This window comes from Festucalex cinctus, chromosome 6, assembly GCF_051991245.1.
Source record: "Festucalex cinctus isolate MCC-2025b chromosome 6, RoL_Fcin_1.0, whole genome shotgun sequence".
In the NCBI taxonomy this organism is placed as follows: Eukaryota; Metazoa; Chordata; class Actinopteri; order Syngnathiformes; family Syngnathidae; genus Festucalex; species Festucalex cinctus.
In genome coordinates, this window is record NC_135416.1 from 8,384,165 (window position 1) to 8,410,000 (window position 25,836).

General features: G+C 38.6%; 2 protein-coding genes across 10 annotated transcripts; one reads left to right on the forward strand and one right to left on the reverse strand.

The window, feature by feature from the left end:
- Window positions 1-724: 724 nt before the first annotated feature.
- On the forward strand, window positions 725-7,273 carry primpol (primase and polymerase (DNA-directed)). Of its 3 annotated transcripts, none has more exons than XM_077525331.1 (14): window positions 725-1,292; window positions 1,588-1,843; window positions 1,936-2,030; window positions 2,822-2,960; window positions 3,365-3,512; window positions 3,585-3,639; window positions 3,756-3,883; window positions 4,365-4,527; window positions 4,606-4,706; window positions 4,771-4,857; window positions 4,958-5,066; window positions 5,143-5,219; window positions 5,358-5,404; window positions 5,625-7,273. In XM_077525331.1, the coding sequence occupies exons 2-14, from the start codon at window positions 1,670-1,672 to the stop codon at window positions 5,841-5,843; spliced, it is 1,542 nt and encodes a 513-aa protein (XP_077381457.1). In that variant the 5' UTR covers window positions 725-1,292; window positions 1,588-1,669; the 3' UTR covers window positions 5,844-7,273. The 3 variants fall into 3 exon arrangements, with proteins under 3 accessions (XP_077381457.1, XP_077381458.1, XP_077381456.1); XM_077525332.1 differs by having other exon boundaries at window positions 725-1,085; window positions 1,625-1,843; XM_077525330.1 differs by having other exon boundaries at window positions 726-1,085; window positions 5,625-7,272.
- Window positions 5,860-22,529, reverse strand: acsl1a (acyl-CoA synthetase long chain family member 1a). Of its 7 annotated transcripts, none has more exons than XM_077525324.1 (21): window positions 22,369-22,529; window positions 14,033-14,239; window positions 12,907-13,021; window positions 12,765-12,829; window positions 12,575-12,676; window positions 12,409-12,508; window positions 11,426-11,601; window positions 11,053-11,085; window positions 10,904-10,955; window positions 10,735-10,808; window positions 9,985-10,191; window positions 9,572-9,706; window positions 9,317-9,451; window positions 8,406-8,501; window positions 8,242-8,314; window positions 8,070-8,158; window positions 7,850-7,966; window positions 7,632-7,775; window positions 7,452-7,553; window positions 7,297-7,368; window positions 5,860-6,550 (listed from the first exon to the last, which is right to left on the reverse strand). In XM_077525324.1, the coding sequence occupies exons 2-21, from the start codon at window positions 14,225-14,227 to the stop codon at window positions 6,410-6,412; spliced, it is 2,223 nt and encodes a 740-aa protein (XP_077381450.1). In that variant the 5' UTR covers window positions 14,228-14,239; window positions 22,369-22,529; the 3' UTR covers window positions 5,860-6,409. The 7 variants fall into 7 exon arrangements, with proteins under 7 accessions (XP_077381450.1, XP_077381449.1, XP_077381451.1 ...); XM_077525323.1 differs by lacking the exon at window positions 22,369-22,529 and adding an exon at window positions 21,838-21,921; XM_077525325.1 differs by lacking the exon at window positions 22,369-22,529 and adding an exon at window positions 16,195-16,344.
- Window positions 22,530-25,836: the final 3,307 nt, after the last annotated feature.

Sequence of the window (25,836 nt, forward strand, 5' to 3'; positions counted from 1 at the left end):
AAATGACGTACTGTATTATAATTATGTTAGTCATTTATTTGAAAGTATAAAGAATTAAATAATTACTGGTAATGTATAATATCCAATTAGAGATATTAAAAAAAAATAAAAAATCTCCATTCATTACATTTACATAGTAGACGACAAGTTCCATTAACTTAAATGTCCTACTTGATTTATTGTATTTTCAACCTACTTTGTTGTTTATTTTCTTATACATATCCAGTTGTATTATTTCATTATATTATTTAAACATTTTTACGAGATCGTTAAAAAAAGATTTGATTACTTTTTGTATTTTTTTTATGTTGTAGTATTGTTTTGTTTCTGATTCATGAGAATATTTTTTTAAATAGTTTCTCCATTCATTTGATTTACATTGCCTAATGCTTCTAATGTCTCATGCTGATAAAGTGTCCAACTTACTTGATATTATTTTAAAGTAAATATAAGACATAATCCTGTTAATTGTTTAATATTGTTATATATATTTTTGTGTGTTTTTTTAATATTCCCATCTTTTTTTCCAATTATGAGTGTGTTGACAGAAGTATTTGCTCTTCTTTAAAAAAATATATATATATATATTAACAGTATTGCTGTCCAAATTGCATGAGTTTATTTCAACTTAATTGAAAGTAACTAAATTGAAAGCATTTGTTGTTTATTATTATTGTATCCTTTATTATAACATTTACATTTTTCCGTGGTTTTGTTAAAATATATTTTTGACGTTTTTTCTCATGTAGCTAAAACTAAACAAAAGCTTACTAAATTGCGTGATTTTATGTCAACAAAATCATGGGTCATAAATTGAAGCAACACTCTTGTTTTTGCAGTGTGCTTTTATTTTGTTAATACTTTTTCCCGTCTAAAAGAGACGTACTTCCGCTTACAGCCGCGCCAAATCTAAAACAAAAATGGCCGGCGTTTGTTGACATTTCTTTGGCGGTGCTTTTTTTTTTTCTTTCCACTTTCCAAAACTCTTGTCACAACGGCTAAGATCTACCAGAATTTTTTTGACACTCGTCTAGGTTTTAATATCACTTTGAATTACAAGGTTGTCAACTGGACCGAAATTAATGGTAAGTTATCTTCATAAACATGAACCGAAACGGCAAACACCGCATGACATGAGTGTTCTTATTGTGTTAGTATTTGTTTTGCTAAATCTCAAATCTAAAAGACGATGGCTGCTATTGGCCGTCACATTTTCGGACGCCTTTTTTTGTATGTGAGGCTGCTAACTTGTCATTGTATTATTATTGCTAAGAAGTAAATTCAACATTAAGGTATGAACTCATGCTCGGAGATATTTTATTTATTTTATTTTTTATTTTACCTCAGAGATCCAGAAAGTACACACTAGTAGTCTGCAGTGTAGATTTGTTTGTTTGTTTGTTTGTTTGTTTGTTTGTTTAAAACACATAACCTAAAGAAAAACTGAATGTCTATATTTGCTTTTTGCCATTTTTGTACATAGTTTTAAACTTATTTTAGTCTTAACTCGTATTTGTTTTTAAGCTGTGCAATGTTATGGTATACAGTATATGTGTTATTGGAAGGACGACTGATTTCTGATTGCAGGTTGAAGGCTGTGAAGAAGTTTGACTTCCTTCCGCAGATTTGACTGCACCACGCACAGAGTTGGAGAAATACGCCAGCCAGGATGAAAAAGTGGAGCGAGCGTCTAAAAAAGGTGGAAGAGCTGGCCAATACCTTCCATCACAATCCCGTGGTCCCGCGCTACAAGCCTCGACTTTGGCCGTGTCAGCCTTCCTCTATCTGGAAACTGTTCCATCGCCAAAGTGCGGCTATCGGTTTTGCTCAGAGTTGCAAGGAGGTACCTTTTGCTTATACAACCAGCCTCTTGGTCTTAGCCACTATAAACAGGAGGTTGCGTTCTCACGTTGATATTCTTCATTTGTTCCTCAGCCTGTGCATGTCTTTGCATTGGAAAAGGAGAAGGCTCCCCTGGGTCAAAGGATATTCCTGGTGACCAGTTACAGTGAACTGTGGCACTATTACAGGTGAAGATAAACTGCATGTACACATGCATTTCAATAAATATGAACATGGTGGAAAGTTTTTTTTTTTTTTTTACTTCAGTACTTCATTTTTAAAATGTGTGAAGTGGGGTTTTATTTCAATTCACTAAACACAGAAAATATTTTTTTGGGTTATTCCTACCTAATTTCTAGATTACCCCACCTGTGTCCCCAAAAATAAAATAAAATAAAATGTATTGTATTTTCTAAAACTGCAATGGCATAATTAAATAGAATGTAAGGAGCATGAAACGGCCACCAGGGGGAAGTGTAATGTTGACATAGTGAAACTGGAGAGATTCACAATTGACTCAATAATGTGCTGGTATTTTGTTTGCTTTGCTTTGCATAAGATGGAAAATAGATGCGTATGAGTATATTGTGTTCAAATAGACTTGACAATGCCATTCTTCATCCCTTGTGTAGCTTAGCATTTTTGTTAGCATTAAGCTAAACAGACTTTGTTGTTGTTATAAATAATAATTTTGTACTGAGCAGCCAAGAGAGCGAGTGTACAACTACGCTACTGTTCTGTCACAATAAGTTGATCATCATATTTATTTTTCCTTTTCTCCATCACCACGACCCTTCTGTGGTGGCATCATCACACAAACAAGACAGAGCAAAACTTAAGTTTCATTTGGTATAAATTGTATTAATTTTAGGGCATTTGAATTTTCTTATATATATATATATATATATATATATATATATATATATATATATATATATATATATATATATATATATATATATTCCCCCACCCCCCTCAGGACATACACACAGTCCTTGATGCACTGCTACGAGGTGATACCAGAGGGCGCTGTTTGCAAACTGTACTTTGACTTGGAGTTCCACAAGCCCTCAAACGCAGAGGCCGATGGGAAAAAGATGGTGGCCATGCTGATCCAGGTTGGCTATTTCTGTTCATATATTTACGGTATTTGTAATTTTTGTATTTATTTGTAATTACTATATTTATTTATATTTATTTGTCATTATTATTGTTATTCATTGTTGTATTTATTTGTTATTATATTAGCGTGTCATTGTTTTTTCCATCAAACTATCTATTGGGTGGATTTCTTCATTTAGCTTAAGACATTGGCTTGTTCTTTTCTGTTGTTATGAAATCTGGAAAATTAACATCGTTAATCACACTCACTTGCCACAACATTTTGGCCACCTGTAGAGAGATCCAACACAACACCTGTATCAACACTTCTCTTTTTAAGTCAACCATTTACAATTAACTTTGATTTAAAAAAAATATATATATATAGACAAACTTGTTTGTGTTATTCTTTGTTGAACAGTATGTTTGTCAAAAGCTGAAGGACGTTTATGGGGTCGAATGCTCTGCAACAAACATCCTCAATCTGGACTCCAGCACAGATGACAAGTTCAGTCGTCACCTCATCTTCAATCTCCAAAATGCGGCTTTCAAAGACAACATTCACGTCGGTACGTTTGCCGCGGTAAACCTCCTCTTGTTACGGCTTGTATACATGAAATCATGTGATTGTTGCATTTTAGGTGCCTTCATTCATGCTATTCTTCAACCCGTCTTGGATGGATGCAATGAAGAAGGGTTTGTATTTCAGTTTGGACGTGAAGTTATAACGTCTGTCAGTGAATGTATGCTGGTGCCATTGGAAACTAAGGACCTTCCGTTAGCGTTTCCAGTCATCACGATGTCATTTATAGTCGCAGAACGCACGCTGAGCTGACAAGTGGAACTACACAAACCAAAAGACAGAAAACTGAAGAGACTGACCTCAGCTTCCTTCACGTGAAAAACAAAGATGGCCACCAAGCTCTGTTTGTTGATCTTGGTAAGACACGCCGTATGTCACGTATGTGCTTGTAGAAACATTTATTTCATGCATTCATTGTGCTGCTCCTTGTGGTGTACATGCCTTGGCCTCTAGGGGCAGTATAATGCATGAATACATGAAGAAGACAGTCAGGCGCTCAGAAAACTTGAATAATGCCAAACATTTTTCGTTGAGGATAAAGAATATATGCCAGTGGATAGTGTAAGATTGTCAACCTCCATGTATCTGTATCGTGACATTGATGCTACTTTGCCTGTCTAAGGCATTTTTGTATCATGTGTTAGCATTAAGCTAGCAGACGTCCGTCAGAAAAAAATTATGTGGCTACATGCAATTCTCTTTGGTTTTTGTTTACTTTTAAAAGTTTTTAACTATCCAGTAATGTCCACTACCACCATGTAGCACTTCGGGGAGGGGGTTGATCAACTGAGCAACTCCCAAGTTGACGATGTAACTTTATTTAAATTAAACTCAACAGGAGTGTACACCAAGAACAGAAATTTCCGCCTTTACAAGTCATCCAAGGTTGGAAAGAACGTCGCCTTCTCCTTAGCGGATGACAACAAATTCATCTCGAAACCAACCAAGGGCGTTTCTGCAGAGGAAAGCGTCTTCTTGGCGTCTCTAATCTGCAACGTGAGGTATGTTCAAATCGCTTTACTGTAAACCAACTCAACCAACAACATCCGACGGCTGTTCTTATTGCTGGATCCGATCAGCTTCACAGGCCAGAGGATTCTAACGTGGGAAGTCACAGATGCTCAGTTGTGTAGGACCACAGGGGTTCTTCAAGACCAGCAGGGTTTGCCATCTGACCACGGTGAGGACACGGGAGTCAGTTTCTTCTTTCATTGACTCTAAATGGTGCATTTTTATTTTGACAGGCTCGCTCTCGGGCTGCCTGACGTCTCCTCACAGAGAAGTGGACGACTTTGTTTTAACAGTGGTTCGGAGGGATGCCATACAAGGAAGTAAGTGTTGAGATAGTAATTCATCATTTTATTCATGATTAGGATCAGCATACTTAACTATTTTATTTTTTTTTTGTCATGCGTGGCGGTATCTTCACAGGCATCAGACGGTGGAACTACTTTGCCGCCGAACAGCTGCTGGTCTACGACATCGCTAATTACCGCTGGTGTGACAACGTGGGCCGCTTTCACAAAAGCAACAACATCATGTGCGTTTAATTGATATCATCCCCTGATAATTGTCTGCGTGTGAGCCGCCATTTTAAGTCTGTACTTGGTGTGCAGGATTGTGGTGGACCTCAAGGAGGAGGTGTGGTACCAGAAATGTCACGATCCTGAATGCAGGAACTTCAGATCCTCAAGTAGGTTGGAAGGCTATAAAATAGTACACACATTTTGTTTTTTGTAATGGACACTTATGCTGCTATCACAATAGCAATATTATTTAGTATCTGTATACATTTTTAGTACAGTACAATAGCATTTTATTGATGTTACAGGTTACGCACTGCCACAGGAGATCTGCATCAGTTACATCATGATGCTGGTGAGTAAATGCAAATTCCATTCATTGTTAAGTCAACTGAATTACAAAATGATGACAGTAATAATAATTCTAGTCAGTTGACAGCAAAATGGCCGACCCCTGAGAAAAAAAAAAACAGCTGGATTTTGCTGGTCAATTATAAGTTGTCACAGGGACTAAATGTCCATATTATCTTCCAGCATTTTCATCCTTTCCTATTTTGTCCTGTGCCCCCTGACAGGACGATGAGGACCAGGCCTTCATAATGGACGAGGCGGGCAACATTGAACCCAGCCAGATACCAAAGCAGGCGGCTCGGGATCAGGAGTCCGCGGACGTATGGGAAGGCGGCGCAGAGGACGACCGGGAATTCTCAGACTGCCTCGACAACTTTGAGCTGACCGGCAACGAAATCTCCGATGAGCTGCTGCTCGGCTGCGTGCAAGATTTCCATTCGTAGTAGAAGACGACGTGAGTGTAAATTGATGCACTTTATTGAACTCTCAAGTCAAGCACAAAACTGCACAAATGTATTTTATACATTATTATACAAACACAATATGGTTTGAACTGGCAGGGTCTCAATTTAACAAATCACCTTTAATCCGAGCCAAGTGACAAAGTGAAGCGTTGACAAAAACTAAACCCCACTTGTGTAAAACGTACCTAGAGGCCACATGGTAGAGAAATGGGGGAATGCAAATATATTTAAACAATATTTAATAATATTCTTTGTTAAAATATTCAGCACAATTCAAATATTTTTCACCTGCAATGACTTTTTTTAAATAACCACTCACATGACACAACGTGGCAGTTTGAGACCTCCATTTTACATTAAAGTTGCCCATTGCTCTTATCTTAGATAAATAAAACCACCCATTTGATTTGGTGCCCTGTTGAGAAAAGCTTAGTGTTACAAAGGACACTGGTACGCTTTTCAAACTGAGCACCAGAAAAAAAAAATCTGTCCAGACTGTCACTGGCGATGTTCCCCTTCAAGTGCAACTTTCCCATCACATCCACTTAAGCCTTAATGCCGGCATAAAGTTTATCTATTTGCACTCTAAAGTGGTTCCGAAGCTCCGCCCTCTTCGCCTTGAGCGTTGGCGTCAACAGGCCATTCTGCACAGAGAACATCTCTGGATGTAATGCAATGTCTCTCACCTGAGAAATAAACAAAAAAATGTATAGTTAATATTTATAATGGAGGATGATTTTGATCATTATTTCATTTTAAATAATAAGTAAGGTAAGTATGCAGTTCATTGTTTTAGATTTTTGTTTAAGTTGCACTGAACCCAATATACCTACTTCAATTTTGGAATGTGTGTCGTACAGGTACTTTGTGGAAAATGTAAGTGAAAGTCATATGCAGCGCATCCACACAGTATTCAATGCTTCGCTTTTTCCACATTTTATTATACAGCCTTATTTCAAAATGGAATAACTCCATTCTCCCCTTCAAAATTTTACACACCTCCATGCTGTTTGTGAATTTTTAAAAGTTGTTTTTTTAAACTAAGAAATCGCATGTACATTATTCACAACTTTCAGCAAATGCTGTGAATACTCATACCAGTACACCAGTTTCTTAGATTATTTTTTTTTTAAACAAAAAAATGAAAAATAAAAAAAGAAAAGAAACTAGATGCATTCTAGATGTAATTAACTAAAATATTTCACAATTAAATACCTACAATTCAGCTCAAGAAATTATAATCAACATTACATAATAAACATAAGGATTTTGAATGTAGACATTAGCCTTCTAAAACATTTTGTTCCTATGTGTTTAAAATCTGTATGAGTTTAAGTTGAACAGCCAAAATAAACTTTTCTGTCATATTCCAATTTTGACATTGTGATCCATTAAAGCAAAACCATCACTAAATTAAAATGGCAAACATCACCTGTTCAAAAGACTTGAGTCCAGCTTCTTTGCCCAGCCTCTGGACGTCCTCCAAAATGGCGTCCTTAACATCCTGCCAGCATTCACAGCACACGTTAGCATGCATACAAAATGAGGTGGAGTGTTTTGGGTATTCAGTGGGCAAAATAAACTCACATTGCTCTTGCACAATTCCCAATAGGAGCCACTAATGCCTCGTTTCTTGATCCAAATGGGTAAAAAGTCCGGATCAGGTACCACGATGGCCACCAAGCACGCCTTTCCAAGTACAGCAAGATCAAGTCAACGAAAACAAATCGTGTTTGATTTGTTGCGGAAGAATGACGACGCACTCGCCTGTAAACTGTCACCGTGCACGAATATCTGCGCCACCGGGTCGCTGCGGATGTAAATGTTCTCGATTTTCTCCGGAGCGATGTATTCTCCTTGCGCCAGCTTGAAGATGTGCTTCTTCCTGTCGATGATCTTCAGAGTGCCGTTCTGCCAAAGAGGGAGGAAGAAAACGTTTGTCGTCATCAACATCATTTTAACCCAATCAAAAATCCTGCGCTTACCGGAAGCCATTTGCCAATGTCCCCCGTGTGCAGCCATCCGTTTCTGTCAATGGCCTCCGCCGTTTTCTCGGGGTCTCCCAGGTAGCCCAGGAAGACATTTGGTCCTTTGACACAAACCTGACAACAGATGCAGGGTTAGGATCTTCTCTCATTTGGATTCCAGAAATCAAGAGAAAGTGTTTTGAAAGTTGAACAAAGCGGAAGTCCAACTCCTCCCGACCTCTCCTTCGTTGTTGGCTGCAGAGTAGTTCATGTCTTCCACATCCACCAGTTTGATGGCGTTGCAGGGCAGAGGAGGTCCCACGTGACCTACAAGTCATACACTCTTCAATGACTTGCTTCGAGAGCCCATCCTGTTTCCTGGATGGGGATTCGTAAAGAGGTACAATTACCCGCAGTCCAGTCGCCAGGCATCGACATGGAGCATCCTGCTGTGCATTCGGTCTGCCCGTAGCCTTCGTAAAACTAAAAAAAAAAAAAAAAAAAAAAAGTAGAGTGCATAGAGTGTCACTGACAAAATACAAAACAAAAGTGGCGCTGTCGTTCGGCGGCTCACCTGACACCCCAGCGCAACTCGCAGGAAAGTGAGAACGGTGGGTGACACGGGCGCAGCTCCTGTAAGCATCACCCGCACGCGCCCGCCCAAGCTCGCCTGCCAGAGGGGGGAAATGGAGGTTCACACTTGACGCACTTGCGCCATGCAGAAAATTTGGCGTCTTTGTAGTTTGGCTCCAAATGTATAGTAAAGATACCACCATTTAATAGGGCCAGGTTAAAAAAAATGAATTATTGATATTGAATTGATTTTCCTTTTTGAGTCTGATTGATTCAGAAAAACAAATCTCTTTTCCCATAAATTCAAAAGAAAATACAATTTTAAAGGCCATTTGTTTGTACTTTACGTTTTCTTGAAATTAATTTTCACATGAATTTAAAAGTATTTTCTTACATTTATGAAAAACCTGACTTGTTGAACTCAGACCATTCAGAATCTTTATTTACAATTATTGAATTAGAATTATGGAAATATTTTCATCTCATCCTTGCTGATGTCAATGTATGTGTAACACTTACGTGATTATTACGTGTTATTTTCATTAATAAACTAAATCATTTAACCAGTTACGGCCTCTGCAAAATTTAATTTAAAATTTGTGGTTTGTACTCATTCCCTTGATTTTTAAGAATCGCTGTTCCATAACTAATCAATATCAATTGAATCGAATCAGGACAAATATAAATCGAATCAAACTGAACTCTTGTGAATAGATACCCAGCCCGACTATTTTCATCTCTAGTTTATATTGGGTGTAATTCTAATGTCCACCACTAGAAGACAACACGGAATTTGACAAAAGAACGAAACAGGAAATACTGTATGTCAGCACAGCCTACTTTTGAAAATGTTGAATGTCATCTGCTTTTTACACATTACTGTGGATTGATGTGCAGTATTTGGCCATGTACCTGTACTTTTCTGAAGATGAGCTTATCCCATATACTGTCCCTCCTGACTATGCCGCTATTCAGCTCCGACTGCTTCCTCCGGAAAGCCAAATCGAGCATCCATCTTTTTAGCGGCGTGTTGGCTTGGCTAAATATCTGCAGAAAGTAACACAGTTTTACATAAGTGCTTCTACTCCAAGTATCCAACCTGCACCCCAAAAAAACAAAAACAAAACAAAACAAAAAAACACTTGAAAAGTCTAAATGTGGCCTGACCTTATCAAACATGCGATTGAGGAGACGTGGCACCACAGGGAAGAACGTCGGCCGCAACTCTTTCAGGTCGTCCATCAAGAGCCGAATGTCGCCTTGGAAGAATCCGATACGAGCGCCTTGGGTGAGGATTACACCCTGACGGGGCAAGTTTCAAGTCATTCATGTTATACCCGGCAGCTGCTCATTAAACGGGCTTGCATTAAGTGTAAGAAAAAGTGGTAAGGGGACAATTGTGGCGATTTTGGGCTCGTAGAAGTTCCAGCGTAGATAGTCAGAAGCTTAAGAATCCAAACCACCAATATTAGTGTGAAACACAACCACACTCTTATAAAAGTGACAAGGAAGCAAATTTGACATACAGGCATTTGTTTCGGTGATCAAATTATGTCCGAGTGAACCACCAGTGAGCGTACCTGAACACATCTCTCAAACATATGAGCTAAGGGGAGATAGGATATGAGAACATCACTGCAGCTCAGCATGCAGTACACCTGCGAAGGACACACATGCACGGCGTGATTAGTGAAGGGGGCGTGGCGTACCTGCACCACTCTCTCTAACATATGGGCCAAAGGCAGGAAAGAGATGTGCACATCTTTGGGCGTGGCTTGCACTTTGCCCTGATGCCATACACAGAAGAAGAGTGAAGATAAACGGCGGATTTGCTGTAGATGGGTACAATTGATCATAAGCCACCAATAAGGAAATTGGAACAATATGGAATTAGAGGAGGTTATTATGATTAACTGACTATCTTGTAAACAAAAAATAATATGAGCAATTAAGTCCAATCAGAATTAATGAAAGTAATATGTGGAGTTCCCCAGGGATCACTTCTTAGTCCAATATTGTTCATTTAGATGGTGAAGGTGGTGGCAGAAGTGACCTGGTACCATTTTTATTGCCGGGCTGATTACAAATATCAGCATCAGCTTTTTTACAAATCCAAAATTAAAAAAAAAATATATATATATATTTTAAAGTTTTGATGACATTTTCTCCTTTACTGCAAATAAATATCAGCTTGATTTGAAATAGCGGTTATTGGCCTCCTTGACTACTAATAATCAGTATGGGCCTTTAAAAAAAATAAAAATAAAAAACATACTGGTCTATCACTAACCATTTTGTTCACATTCATATCAATCAAACAATGTGTTTACCTCGGTTATTTTAAGAAAAGCTGCAGTATTTGAGATGACATTTCGATGGGTGAGAATTGCACCCTTCGGGTTTCCTGAAAACAAAAAGTATAGACTTTTTTTTTTTTTTTTTTTTTTTTTTAAAGAAGATTCAAAAAGTGAAAGGTTATAATAGTTTTTCAATATTTACCTGTAGTTCCAGATGTGAAGCAGATAAGCGCAATGTCCTCAGGATTCGGTGGCTGTAATTATGTTACACAAGTTTGTTTTTATGCCATACTGGATTACTAATAATTATTTTGCCTTTAAAGTCATAACGATCCATGTGGTTCTACTCACCTTGGGGTTCTGGTAATTGGCTTTTCCCAAGTCCTGCAAACCAGTGAAAATGTGCATATACAAATATGTCAAGTCTGCAGATTCTCAGTTAACCATCTTATAATGGCCAAATTGAACAAAATGACTTGGTTGATTGAATAAATGATTCGCATGTGACCGCCCACATTCCCAACAGAGACATACATTTCACAACCCAACTAGAAATCTTGAACTGAAGAAGCTTCTATCTATTGAATGAAGAATCTTAGACAAAGTCATGCTGCCTTTTTATTGAACTTATGATAATAAAAAAATATCTAATTCAAATTGAAAAGCACATAATACCCAAGTGACATTGTTTTAAGTTCAACACACAAAAGTGAAATATCCTAACCTCAAAATCCTTCAGGCTCACAACCTCGACTCCGCACGTTTGTGCTCGGGCCACCAGCTCACCATCCAACGGCTCCATCACCACAATGGTCTTCACCGTTCGTTCTTTCTCCTTGAAAGAGTCCAGAATCATCCGGGCTTTTTCGGCCACGTCACAGATCACCGTGCCGATGGTGGCTGGGGGAACATGGCAAATAAAACCGTCGTCATTCTCCCCCCCGAAGTCACACCGATGGCATCAGAATTTTTTATTTTTATTTAACCTTTATTTAACCAGGATAGTCCCGTTGAGATTAAGAACCTCTTTTTCAAGGGAGTCCTGGCCAAGAGGCAGCAAAACAGTTTTCATTACAGTTACAAATAAAAGTTTCACTTACAATCACATAAAAATTATATAAAACAGTTACAAATCAATGAGGCCGTCTCAAGTGCTCTTAATCTGGATCTAAAATCGTTCAATGAAACAAGTTCCGTTAGTTTCCAGTCCTTTTGCAACATGTTCCATGCAGAAGGGGCAGAGAAAACAAAAGCCTTTTTCCCCCAGCTCAGTGCGGGCAAATGGAACAGAGAGCAACAAAAGATCATTGGAACGCAAAGCATAAGAATCAACACTTTTCAATGTGATTAAATTACAAATATAAGAGGGCAGCAGTCCAAGCATAGCCTTGTAAATAAAAATGTACCAGTGAGTCAACCTCCTGGTGGACAAAGGAGGCCATCCCACTCGAGAGTACAGTTCACAGTGATGGGTCAAGGCTCTACAATTTGTAACAAACCTCAAAGCAGCATGATATACAGAGTCAATCTTACTCAAACACTGAGCTGAAGCATTCATATACAACACATCCCCATAATCTAAAACAGATAAAAAAGTTGCAGTGACAAGACGCTTTTTGACCTCAAAAGAAAAACAACATTTATTCCGAAATAAGAAACCCAGTTTTAGTTTGAGTTTCTTCTTCTTGAGAATGATATTGAATGCACCTTTATCGATGATGAAGCCGATGGCCTGCGCGCCGAGCGTGTCGTACAGCGGAACGGCTACGAGGGAGTATGTGTAACAAGCCAGCTCGGAAATGGTCCACTAAAAAGGAAAGACAGCATTAACAGATGCTTGATAATGACAGAAAACAACATGGATTCATGCTACCTCTGGTCTGTTCTGGGCAAAGATCCCAATGAACTTGTCTCCCGACTGCGAGTGACCCTTGTGAAGCAAAGCGGAGCCAATGTTCTCCGCCCGGTCTGCAACCTGTGCCACACAATAACAAACTTCTGTTATTGGTGTTGCTTGTGACGTTTTCAGACCTACATTCCATTCAAATGGCGAAGAACTTCACCTCTCTGTAAGACAGCCACTCATAAGGCTGGTTTGGTTTTCTCGCTCCCAAACATGGTCCGTTATCTAGGAGAGAAAGCAGCGTTTATCTTTACGGACTGGCACGATGGCGAACAAGGCGTTCAGCTGATAAAACAACTCACTTGACACTCGGAGCCCTCGTAGAAACCCTTCGTATATCGTTCTTGCATCGCTATGGTAGTACATCATGTGTTCATCGCTGTTGTTGAGCACCGACCTTCTTGCGTTTTCTTCACCCTGACAAGAGAGAAAAACCCAGAACTGTGGGGGAAACCATCATGTGGATAAATGCCATTTGATTTCGGGGTTTGGGAGCTTTCTACCCGAAAAGTCAGCTAAGAAGGATTCCATCATGGTAGTGTCGTTTTAATGCTGTTATTTTCAAATCTTTTTTAAATAGATTATCAATTATTCCATCAAATAACCAAGTAACCCCCCAACCCCCTTTTTTTCAATCCACTAAGATTTTATATAAATTAGTAGATAAGGACTATTTTCTGTAAATGTGCATTATAAAACACCAACCAAAATTAGCCTATGCTAAACCGTTAGCAATCGCGATTAGCATTAGCGCGCTAGCGATAACCATTTCAGGTAAAACACTACCATTTAGCTCACACATACATCATTATATTTACATTACACATGTAATAGCGTCTTAAAAGTCACTTACAGATGACAATTCAACATTATTCCATGCGTAAACAAGGGTAGAGTAGAGCTCGAGCTGTTAGCTACTTGAGGTCAACAACTTTCTGTTCCCGTCTTCTTCTGGGCACATTTGGTGCATGACTGCCCTCTACTGGTTTAGTAATGAACCCCTAAAACCGAGTGGCAGGTTATATTTTTGGAATAATTACAGCTCTCGTGTTTTTTTGGAAGTTCGGAACTACCTTTCCTGCGTTTTGGTGATGCTCATGTGTGGTATTGTTTTTAATAAAATCCCACGAAGTACTAAGTCAGTGAACATTTTTAATCAGACCAACATCTACATTTTGGCCACCATTTTGTGCACTAACAGAATAAATAATGATCAGATCACAGCCATCATTGCAATACTGGCCAAATAGTCAACCTATTTGTTATTAAAGTCACCTTGGTCGACTTTTTCCCCCAGCCCTAATGATCTTAATTGAGGGAAAATTCCCATTTTCAGGCTAGTTTTTACCTCTGTGTTTCCCGGACCCGACTACTTCTGGATTTGTGCTTTTGAAGTTGCCCACGTGTTGGGAAAAAGATATGACATACTTGCATGTCGACGGACTGCATGGTGAGGTCGCATGGCGGCATGAGGGCTCGTGGGCGGGTGGAGAGCCAGTAGGTGGTGAAGGCGGCGACGGCGCCCATGCCCAACAGCGCGTTTGTGGGAAGCCCACGTATGTACTGGCGCAGGTCGTCCAGCTCTGGAAGCCGCAGCTGTCTCAGGACCTCCTGAGCCTGCATGGCTGTTGTGCACTGCAGTTAGAAGTAGCGGATATCATGTACTTGTACTCATAGTATGGCTGGGTTACCTTCATGGTATTTGCTCTTGAACATGGCTCACCTTTTGCCTTGTTTTGAGTCCAAATCGCAACTCGAGCACTTGCACAAAATGTATGCAAAAGGCAAATTTGCTCATAAACGAAATACCACTTTCACTGTATGATTAGAACAGTAACAAGAGTTCAATACTACTAAACTGCAGTTTTTAAGTATGGCTCATCCCAGATGCCAATTGGATGAGCCTACGGTAAGGCTGGTCCAATATGAATATGCCTGAATGAAGTAACAGTTCATTCCTGTTAGACTGCTGCTAAAAACAAACAGACAAACAAACAAAAAAACATACTGCTACAGTGTACAGTTTAAAAGTTGGGGGTTTGTAGGGTTGGCCATTGAGAAGCAAGTGGCATTCTGGTTCTTCCGGGATCATTCAGATTGCCACGCAAAAGGAAGCTAATATTTATCTTATAGCATACATACTGTATAAACATTTGCACATAAGCATGTTTACATAAATAGCTTTGATTAGATACAGTATACATTTTCCTGGTGTCCCCCTCAAATGCAGCTTTTGTGTTTAGCACATTTTATTTATTTATTTCGAAAGACAGAAGCACTAGGTTGGCTCATCAATGGCTGTTCGGTAGCATGTTTAAGTACCTGCTGTGTTGTTCTATTGTATTGTATTGTCTTGAGATTCTCAAAAAATAACGCTCACGTGTGGAAAAATTCAAGTTCATAGGTTTCATATTAATATACTGGTTAAAAAATAGCCCTTTGAGAAATAAAGTAAAAAGTTCAATTAAAAAAAGAAGTTTAAAAAAAAAAAAAAAAAAAACCCTGGTTAGCTCCGTCATTTAATTAAACCATGCAATTTACTTATTTTATTTATGTTTTTAAATAATCAGAACTGAGAGTCATTAGGAATTGTAATCAAGTAAAGGAACCAGAATTGTCCAAATTCAAATGATGCCCAACTGGATCTGCATGTACAGGTAAACGTTCAGATTTTTTACAGAAAAACACTAACATTAATTTAACATTAACAAAATACATTTTATGTTATCTTAATTGAAAACAAACGGCGCTTTTCTTTCAAAACTAAAAACATTTCTGAAATACCATAAACTCTTGAGCTGTATCGTATCCTTGCATAACTTTGTTCAAGACATCCAACTGGCTATCAGATGCTAACAGGTAAATGAAACAATTAACTTCTCACCTACTTCTACAATTAAATGTTGCTATCATAACCAATGTGACTAGTAAGCTTGGACAAAGTAGTTTCGATTTTTTTTTTTTTTTTTAATGATAGCCCTTTAGCTCAAACCTCAGTCATAAATTAATCAGGAAATAATGTCCCTTATTCACCTCTAAGCCAAAATTCCACACGTTATATTTAGCACAATTCAAAAATAAACACCACAATGGCAAGACTCCGACCACAGCTACAGTGGCTACATGCACTTCAAAAAGTCAAATCGGAATACTCACATATCTACAAGGTGTAGTGAATGAGAGTTAACAACTCCTTCCACAAGTGCAATGGTTTCTTTGAGGACGGACTCGGTGACTTCTAATAGACCTCTGAGGTTCTCACACTATGAATAGCACAAACACGCCCCTCGCTCCCCTCCCAAACAGAAATACGCACACGCGACCAACGGCACAGCCGAACCTTCCAAACAGCAGCACAAGATGGATCTCATTCTCTTTCTGTATATCTGCATCTCTAATGGCCTTTTTGTTCTCATCTTGTGAGATGATGACATCATTGAGTTGATGGATAATAGTACTGATTAAATGCCAACAGTGTCCAAAATCAAGGTAGATAGTACAATTGGCCATATTATTCCTTAACAGGTGCTGTAATTATGCCATTGCTGTGTGCTAGCATTAGTGCTATGCTAGCACTAGTGGTATCCTACCTTTCAGGAATTTGAGGTATGTTCGATTTTCAGTCAGCGTACCAATTCCCAGCCCAGTCTCGAGCCCAGATAAAAACAGGAATTAAAAACAGGTGTGTTGCATTCGGAAGGGCATCTGTTGTTTAAAAAAAACAAACAAAAAAAACAACGTACCAAACAAATCACACGAATGACTTGCTGTGGTGAACCACAACTGGGAAAACCTGAATGTTGCTGCTTTGTCACACTTAGCTTGAACACATTTGTTTAATAAATGTTACAGGAAGTTGAGTAGCAAAAGCAGTAGATAAGGTTTTTACATTTCGCCCCGTTTTCGGGGACTTGTACCATCCGATTCAAGTAGGTTATGATGCCATAACAATGCTCATTTGGTTGGAAAAACGTCTAAGCTGTCGGATAGCAAAGAAGAGGCTTCATCATTGTACAATTATAGTTTTGCGCAATGGAACTTACGGAAACAGCATTCACAACTATTTTGTGTTGAAGAACGACTTCCTTTTTTGTCTGCAAATGGTACATGGAAACAGTTGAGCCTAAATCAAACTACTATACACCAAAGCATTTAACACAATATCTACAATCTGGTCTCAAACTCGTCCTCAAGTCCTGCATGTTTCAAATGATTCCCTCCTCCAACACACCTGATTGAAATGATCATGTATCCATTCATTTGGGAATTTTGTCAAGAAAATGGGCGTTTATCCAAAAAAAAAAAAAAAAAAAAAAAAAGTGTAATTCTTTTTTTCCTTTTTTCTTTTTTAAATCTCATTATGTAACTCGCCAATATGAAGGTCAGTGTGCCCTTGTACCCTGACCTCCAGTTGCAAGCACATGTCATCATCAGTGTCAAACTTGGCTGAGAGTTATTGGAGGCAAAAGGTACTTTGCCAACCGCCAACACCTCCACTCTCCATACTTGGGCTGGGAGGATGGCGAGCCAATGACAGAGCCACTTTGCAGGTCACCCCATAGCCCCCTACCCACCCGCGCACATCCACACACACAGACACGAGCCGGAGCAGAAAGTGGGGGAGAGGGGACAGCGGGGTCATCAGAAACAACGCAACATGAAAACGGGCTCAGCTCGTGCGCAAACACAAATCTCAAACGCAGACAGGAAGTTGCGACATTAAAATATACACTCACACGTGATGGGTCTGTTTGACAAGTAGTATTACATAGACCAAACGAGGGGGGGAGGTTAAACTTTGGTCCAGAGTCATTTGGGGCATGCCATACATTTTTTCGAGCAGCTTGCTGCATGGAGACTAAAGAGGTCATTTGTACATCTCATTTCACACAAGGGACCATCCAAACCATTTAATTGGTCAACAACACCCTTATATTTAAAAAACAAAACCAAAAAAAAACAAACAAAAAAACAGATAATGACGTTCAAAATTGCCCTACACACAAAAACAAACAAAAAAACAAAAAAAACGGGCATTTAATTGGCCAATTTTTGCCCATGGCTATGTAAAAAAAAAAAAAAAAAAACGCAATAATTGGCCAATTTTTGTCCATGGCTATGTTAAAAATATATATATATATAAAAAAAAAAAAAGAGAGATAATGACGTTCAAAATTGCCCTACACAAAAAAAAAAAAAACAGGCAATAATTGGCCAATTTTTTCCCATGGCTATGTGAAAAAAAAAACAAAAAAAACAAAAAAAAACAATAATTGGCCAATTTTTGCCCATGGCTATGTAAAAAAAAAAAAAAAATAAATAAAAAAATTGCCCTACAAATAAACAGGCAATAATTGGCCAATTTTTGCCCATGGCTATTTTAAAAATAAATAAATAAATAAATAAATAAATAAATAAATAAATACATGGTAATTTGGGGGAAAAAAAATACATGCCCATTTTTATCCAATAATTCCTCCTCTGTAACAGTTTTTTTTTTTGTTTCGTTTTTTTTTTTTCAACTCAACCTTTTACAGAATCACTTTCTCCCATGAACAATCGGTCCCATTTATTGTCAAGTCTAATTTATCAAAATATTTGGCCGATTTAGTAGTGGTCAAGCTAGGCTGTGTTGGCTAACCCATTCAAGGGACTTTCTGTCCTGGCGGTAACCACCACCAAACACCGATTAGCATCTGTTATAGCTCAGTTCTACGCAGGAAATCCTGAAGGGTCACTAAAAAGGCTCTCTGAGACTAATTGACAATTCCGAACATTTCTAATATTTACCCAATGCAACACAATCTAAATGCTTCCATTTTATGTGGTGAAAACAAACAGCTGGATTGTATTGCTTTTGCCTGTGATTAGCATAAAAAACAGGCAGATTGTTATAGTAGTCAAATGAAATTTCATCACATTTTGAAAGCAACGTAATCCTCACAAATCAAATTTTCAAGGAGTGGAGAGCGTCATTTCACCAAGTAAGGCGGCCATTTTGACTTGTGACGTAAGCGCGGAATTGTCAAAAGAAGGCTACGCGAGTTAGCAAGTGCTAATACACTCATAGTTCGCTAAACATTGCCAAAAACTTTGCTGAACAATCCATTATATTTAGAATACATCAAAGTTCGAACAGAATAAATGACTCAAATAATGTTTTTTTTGTTTAATTTTCTGTCAGAATCCGGGTTGTTCTGCCTTAGCTAGATGTCAAACGCAACATCATAAAGCTGGAAACTATTTTCACTTCCAACTCAATATTTGATATTACAAGCTTTTTTTCTTCAGACCAAGTTATCTCATCGGTCTTGTATAAAGCCGTTAAAACCAGTTTGACAGCCTTGTTCTAGTTGAATCCTTGTGCTGCTTGTTGACTGCAAACGTCAACTCATTTGTCATGTGTCATATGCAACGTGGAGAAGAGAAGGGAAAAAAAAAAGGTGGATCGGTGCAAGGCAGCGTTTTACTGTAACCTCACCGCAACAGTTTGCATTGGCGGTATGCTCACGCTGCGGGTCTTGTCTTGACCTCCTCCATGAAACTGTACACCTCCAGTCACATGGCCAGAGAGGAGAAAGACACTTGGCGTAACGGGGTGGAGGGGGGAGGGCGAGATATTGTTAACTGGGCCAAAGGGCGTGCACACGCCATTTGCTACCAACACTGCATCAGTGACAGTGTACGTGACCTGTGAAGGTCAGAGAGACGACTACGGCGCTTAGTCACATTTACAGTGGAATATTCCTCAAAACTGCTTGAAGGATTCCGGGATTTTTTTTTTATTTTATTTTTTTTGAGTGTAACTAGTCTGAGATATAAATATCAGACACAGTACAAAAAAGAAGAAAATATTCAAGCGTTGGCCACACGTACAACAGACTACTGCCCAAAATGAATGAATGAATGAATATAAAAAAAAAAAAAAAGAAAACCACGGGTACCAAACAACAAATATGTGGAAGTCAACTGTACTACTATTTTATTTTATTTTTTAAATGAAATAAAGACTTTCTTGTTAAAAATACAATTCAATGCATATTTTCTGTTCTGCAGTTGTGGGTTCACCTTTTCACATGGGGAAACATGAAATATTTTTATTCAAAAGACAATATATTTAAAAAAAATTATGACTTGAATGCTGAAAAATATCGAGCTTTCGTTTCAAAATGATACACTTTTTTTTTCTCAATGAGATTAAACCCCCGCAAAGGATTCAGACTGAGCTCTGTTGTAAAAATCAAAACAACACCCAAACATCATTTTTGGTTCAAACAAAAATTCAATATGCAACCTTTTTGTCTTGAAAATAGTACGTCAATCATGACAAAACACTCAAATACACTATTTTGTCAAAAAAGTCATTTAAAAAAAAAAAAAGTGACTTCAATCTAAAAAAAAAACAACACTTTTTTTTCTCTAAGTTTAAAAGACTTATTCTCAAAGATTTAGACTTGAATCTTGTGTACTATTTTTGTTTTTGTACTGGTCCCCTCACACTCCTTCGTACACACACAAAAACCATCACCAAAACAACCGCATATGCATGTGCAAACTTCCAACAGACAAAGTCAGCATTCAAAACAAGAACTGAATCAGTTACAAGGATTGACGACAAATTCAAGCTTATGCTGTGTGTAAACTTTATCTAATAGTTTGAATAAAGCACAGCAAAATGGTTTAAAACTGCTTTGGGGCAACCTGTACTGTATGATGTCACCACTCTCCATAGAGACACAGTCACATGATTCCTTTAAATTCAATTGAGCTTATTTTTTTCAGATTCCAGGCTAAATTCTTTGTGTCCCTGTGCCACCGCTTCTGTTACTGTGTACACAGCAGCGAGCTATCTTGTGTATGATCATAACCAGGTAGCGGGCATTTACTGATAACCACTGGGGAAACAACCGTAACATTTTCCTCTCTTTGACTTCTATTGAAAGCAACGTCTGTATTCCACAGAAAGATGATTCTTCAATCTACTTGTTAACTAAATCGATCCCGTCCTCTTCATGTCCCTTCACTGTGCATTGCATGCTGCCATTCATTTACATACAACTTGAACATTTGTTACAAACTAACAAAGATGTGCTTCTGTTGTTAAACTCTCACGTCCTCTATCTGTACTTCGAACTCAGGTCAGGACATGTATTTACTAGAAGTCTGAACATGCTAGCAGTCACTTAGCATTAGCATAACACCTGATGAGTAGTAAGACTTATTTTTCCTGCCAAGGGACTCACTCCGTTGATAAGAATATCAGGATAGCATTTCCATCACAGGTGACAACACCACACCCACATGATGTGTTGCGCTCTACCAGGTGCATCAGGACCCGAAGCAAACAGGACTGACACATTCTTCCTACAAGCGAATTGCTGTATATTATTGCTACTTGTACACACAAATATTATGGTTACACACAAAACCTGAGTACCACATTTGCACAGTAATTTTAGTACTGTTTATTTTGCACATTCAACATCATTGACTCCATTGCTACCGTGTGTACATTTTTTATATAATTTCTTTATTTTTCGATTCTATTTAGAATTTTCACTCTTGAAACATAAACGAGGAATCTGCACAATGAATAAATGCTTCCCACGTGAATACTACTCTTCTGCATGCATGGAATAAAGTTAATTTACATCTTCGTTGTCAGACCCCTCATAACAGAATATTTGACCACTCTAGCTGTCATCTTAACCCATTTTTACTTTATTATCTATACATTTGTCATCTTAGCTGAAAGGTGGGAAAAAATAGTTGACTGACATGATCAGCCACAAAAAAAGTTTCTCTCATTTGTATGGTTGCCTGGCAACCACTCGCCCGACAAAGAAGCAGCCCATATTCAACTGCTTATCATTTTATAAACGTAGAACTTATGGAATTCACAGCTCGCAAACCAAGTGAGAGGAAGGAGAAGGAATCGTCTTGCAAGCATGGTCATCCAACTTCCTCGACTTGATTAAATTCCACGCGTTGTTTATGAGCCATGATGACCGCTACCTGGGACCGTTGTTTACAAAAAAAACAAACACACAATTTCATTACAAAAAAAAAAGAGGAAGAGTGAGAAAAAATGCATACTTTCTAAGCCTAAACAAAACGCAAAAAGACGAACATATAGCTTCGATACAACGCGTATCGAAAGAAAATTAAAAACCGAGGCATATGCATCGTAGTTGAAGTAAAAAGACGTACAGTAGGAAAATGTTTGTACTGACCAGTTAACCCGTGACAGACGAAGCTCCGTTGAGTGTGTCACTTCCGAAAGAAGACGAAACGTGGATAAAATCACACAAATTGCGAATCAACCAACCAGAAGCCGCGTTTGTTTGCGCGGTTCCTCGAAAGTTGAGACGAAAGCTGCTATTGGTCCATTTGTCTGGCTCGTCATAGTTTTCCATTTGCCGGCACGCCTTCATTCATCGATCGATGACCTCATAAGAGCCAGTTTTCATAAACATTTCATGTTTTTTTTTCCTTGTTAGCATTGTCATCGACCATTAAATACAAAATACCATTTAATTTGACTTAGAATGTACTTTTTTACATGCTGCAAAGCCTGCTTAGTACAAGTACAGTGGAAACGTCCTGTGCTCTTTCTCGTATTTTGACTCTCAAGTGGCGAGCTAACCAAAATATTGTATACAATTGTGAAAGATGAAAATCACATGAGTGCTGTAAATATAGATGCCTGATGATGGACTTGTCTCAACTTGAACAAAGACCCACATCACATCATTGGTACATACCTCGACGGACCCCAACTGTGAACACTGAACATAACAAAGAAGCCGGAAGTAAACAGAAGAGTTGTTCAGGAATGGAAAGTCATTTCAGCATTTGTTTGATGTCCTTGATCTCCAATTTCTGCGGACAATACATTTTCTTAATCATGAATCAGCTGCGAGGCATTAAGTGCCATTTAGTTCTTGTGTGGAACGTGTGAAGTGACTCTGTTCGGTCTGAGGGTGGCGCACCGAGCCAAGTAATGGTGAGTGAGTGTGTATGTGTGAAGGGAGGGGTGGCGCAGAGGTCACCACGGGTCATGGAGCAGCGCCAGACAACAGACACAGACACACTGCTCTGTCACACATCAGCCTGCATGGAGACTTCCACTGAAATTCTCCTGTAAATGTTTCATCCTGTATGAATGTGATGACAAAATCAACTGTTTCTCATCATATTGTGCAATCGTCTTTCCTCATAATTTAATCCCTTTTAATACTGACAAGATGCTATATGACCAGGCGATTAAAGTTATAAGGCACAAATGGCGTAACAAGTGGTGTGCGTGATTAACCAACTGCAAATAGAAATCAGGTAATATTTAACATTAAAGTCATTGTTTTTGGCTCATGTTTGTGGCTATGCCCCCTAAATATTATCATACACCCTTAAAACTCCAATTTTGGTCCAAAAATGGACAGACCCGCTACTTGAGTCCATTGGATTCAACTTTGGGTTGTTTATTTATTAGGATCCCCATTAGCCGTCAATCCCTTGTGGGAGTAATAGCGATATTCTTCCTGGGGTCCTTACACATAACACAGTTAAATACATAATAAAACGTGCAAACTAACAAATCAAATAATCAAAATTGACCGTGGGGTCAAATTGACCTAAGTAGTATGTCGGTCCCAACATGCAGCGAATTGGGTTCAAGATTTGACCCAACAGGTTGGGTCAAAATTTTGACCTGACAAGCGTTAAATTCAATTACAGTGTTTACATTCAATTGACTTTAACTTTACACAATACTCAGAAATGACAACCATCTTCAGTTCTTGAGCCCGCCCAAATCCAATCTTCAAAATAATTAAAAGTACACACTGAAAATGTAAAAAAATAATAATAATCCATATTGAGTCAAAAAGGGAGATATACACAACTTTTGGGGTTATTTATTTCACCCAATGTTGTTGAAAGACTTTTGGGTTATTTATCGAGCTATTTATACCAAAAAATTTGGGTCAAATGAATAACCCACAAAATAAACCAATGTTTTTTGGAGGGTAAAGGCGTTCAATATAGCAACCCAAAGAAGGCTTGTTCCATAAAACTATAAAACAACTATCCATCCATCCATTCCTCACAAGGGTCGTGGGGGGGTGCTGGAACCTATCTCCGCTGGGCAGTAGGTGGGGTACACCCCTGAACTGGATGCCAGCCAATCGCAGTAAAACAACTATATAAACTATAAACAACAAAACAACCAATTTAATTCATAGTTCTATAACCCCCCGAAATGGATTCTTTTAAAGCCCAAAACAAACAAATAAAACAAAACTTTTTTTTGTGTGTGTGGGTTATTCATTTGATTCATTTGACCAAACTTTTTTGTGGTAAAATTAATAACCCAAAATGTAAAAAAATAAAAAATAAAAAAATAAAAAAAAATTGAACAACATTGGGTTAAATAAATAACCCAAAAAGTTATTTTAAAGTAATTTTAAGTGTTTTTAGAGTAGCCTATCTGTTCAAAATCACACGCATCTACCCAGTGAGAGGGCTGGGAAAATAACTTTTTTTTAGCATGTGCGTATACACAAATGTAATTTTTCACACAAATGCAAAAGTGTAATGGTTACTTTTCTTGCAATAATATTTGCAATCTTTAATTGCACTAGCATGTCCGTTTTACTGTGAGAAATTATTTTTTGATTTCCGTGGGCAAATGGTGCATTGCAAGATGAGAATGCCTTTATTTATTTATTTATTTATTTATTTATTTATTTATTTATTTATTTATTTATTTATTTATGTATTTAATGTGTCGTTAGGTCGCAACTAATTTACAGCTCTTATTGCATGGCATGGTTTCATGCATGTCAGGATTTGACTTAATAAGTAAACATGGCAGCTCCAAATGTTTTTGCACCTTGTAAAATCTACATTGGGGAAATGACAAGGTTTCTAAAGGGCACAAAATGTCAATAATAATTCACAAAGTCCTCATCAAAAGTGTTGCGGCAACAACGTCACATGCACTAAATTGGCGACGCGTTATTCGGCTGCTTGCATGCACCAAAGCGAGCGAGCAGAAGCCTCCATGTTGTGCGGCACAGACACGAGTGCAACAAGTGCACACTGGAAAGTACAAACACATTAAAAAGAAAAAGGGGGAGAAAAAAAAAAGTTTTAAACAAGTGCCCAGTCAAGTAATTGGATTTTATGCCCTCTTCGCGCTCGCTCGCGCCTTTCTCTCCATGGTGCTCGCCGAAAAGAAACTCTCTCCAAAACTCTCCAGACGTCTGCTGAGGCTTTTCTTTCACAACCTCCCCATGCTCTTTTTCCAATCTTTTTTTATTTTAATTCTTTGACATCGCTCGCGGGATCAAATATAGGCAAGCCGCTTTTTTTTCTTTTTTTTTTTTGGGGGGGGGGCATGAAAAGCTCGGTGAAAAGGCGAGCTGCATGCGAGCCGCCTTGTTTTGGCGCATGAGAGCCGTCCGGGTGCACGCACACAATAAACCTGTTGTTAACCTTGCTGCTGCAGAAATATGTTTGAAGCAAACAGCCAATTGTTGTACGAAATGTATTCAAGTATAAAATAATGCCCTTTGTTTGGGTGTGGGGGGACAAACTTTGAGGGCATTTAGCAGCAGCCTTTTGTTTGCACTTTGCGCCTCGGCGTCCCCGCGTTGGCGCATTCCGCGGACGCCTTGAAACGCGATTGTTTCTCGCTTTCTAATGACATTTACCGGATCAAAACACGCTGTTAATTCGATCAGAAGGCCTCACCCCTCGCAACAATGGCAGTATAATTTCTCCCAAAGTTTGTTAAGTTGACCGAAATTAGGCAAATGAATAGGGGTCTCCAGGCTATCCGTCTCGCAGGTGACGGCGGATAATGCGCGCTCGCACCAGCTGCATTCTTCTTTATTTCCCCCTTTCTTCGCAGAGCATTATTAAAATTTAGGCCAATGAAACTATTCATGGCACTGAATAGACATTTTCTTATAGGATAATAGGATACAAATTGAGCCCCCTCCAAAAAGGGGTCTCCAGTGGCGGCTCCTCGCGTGCGCCTTGACGCGGGCCACGCTCGTGTGCCAGCGGGCCCCCGCGGCATGCACGCATGCGTGCACCTGCCCTCGTCAAACAAACCAAATCATACAGAAAGTAAAAGAAGAAGATGAACGTCAACAACAACAAAAAGGAAACACCAGAAGTAAATCGTGTGACACTTATAAGGGGGGGGGGCGTTCAAAAAGTCT

What these genes read in the sequence shown, in the direction of transcription:
- primpol (XM_077525331.1), top strand. Translation starts at nt 1,670, where the DNA reads ATGAAAAAGTGGAGCGAGCGTCTAAAAAAGGTGGAAGAGCTGGCCAAT. An exon ending in GAACTGTGGCACTATTACAG is followed by an intron (nt 2,031 to 2,821) that starts GTGAAGATAAAC and finishes CACCCCCCTCAG; the next exon opens with GACATACACACAGTCCTTGA. An exon ending in TCTCTAATCTGCAACGTGAG is followed by an intron (nt 4,528 to 4,605) that starts GTATGTTCAAAT and finishes GGATCCGATCAG; the next exon opens with CTTCACAGGCCAGAGGATTC.
- acsl1a (XM_077525324.1), bottom strand. Translation starts at nt 14,227, where the DNA reads ATGCAGGCTCAGGAGGTCCTGAGACAGCTGCGGCTTCCAGAGCTGGAC. An exon ending in GAGTTGCGCTGGGGTGTCAG is followed by an intron (nt 8,315 to 8,405) that starts GTGAGCCGCCGA and finishes TTTTTTTTTTAG; the next exon opens with TTTTACGAAGGCTACGGGCA. An exon ending in ACATTGGCAAATGGCTTCCG is followed by an intron (nt 7,776 to 7,849) that starts GTAAGCGCAGGA and finishes CCTCTTTGGCAG; the next exon opens with AACGGCACTCTGAAGATCAT.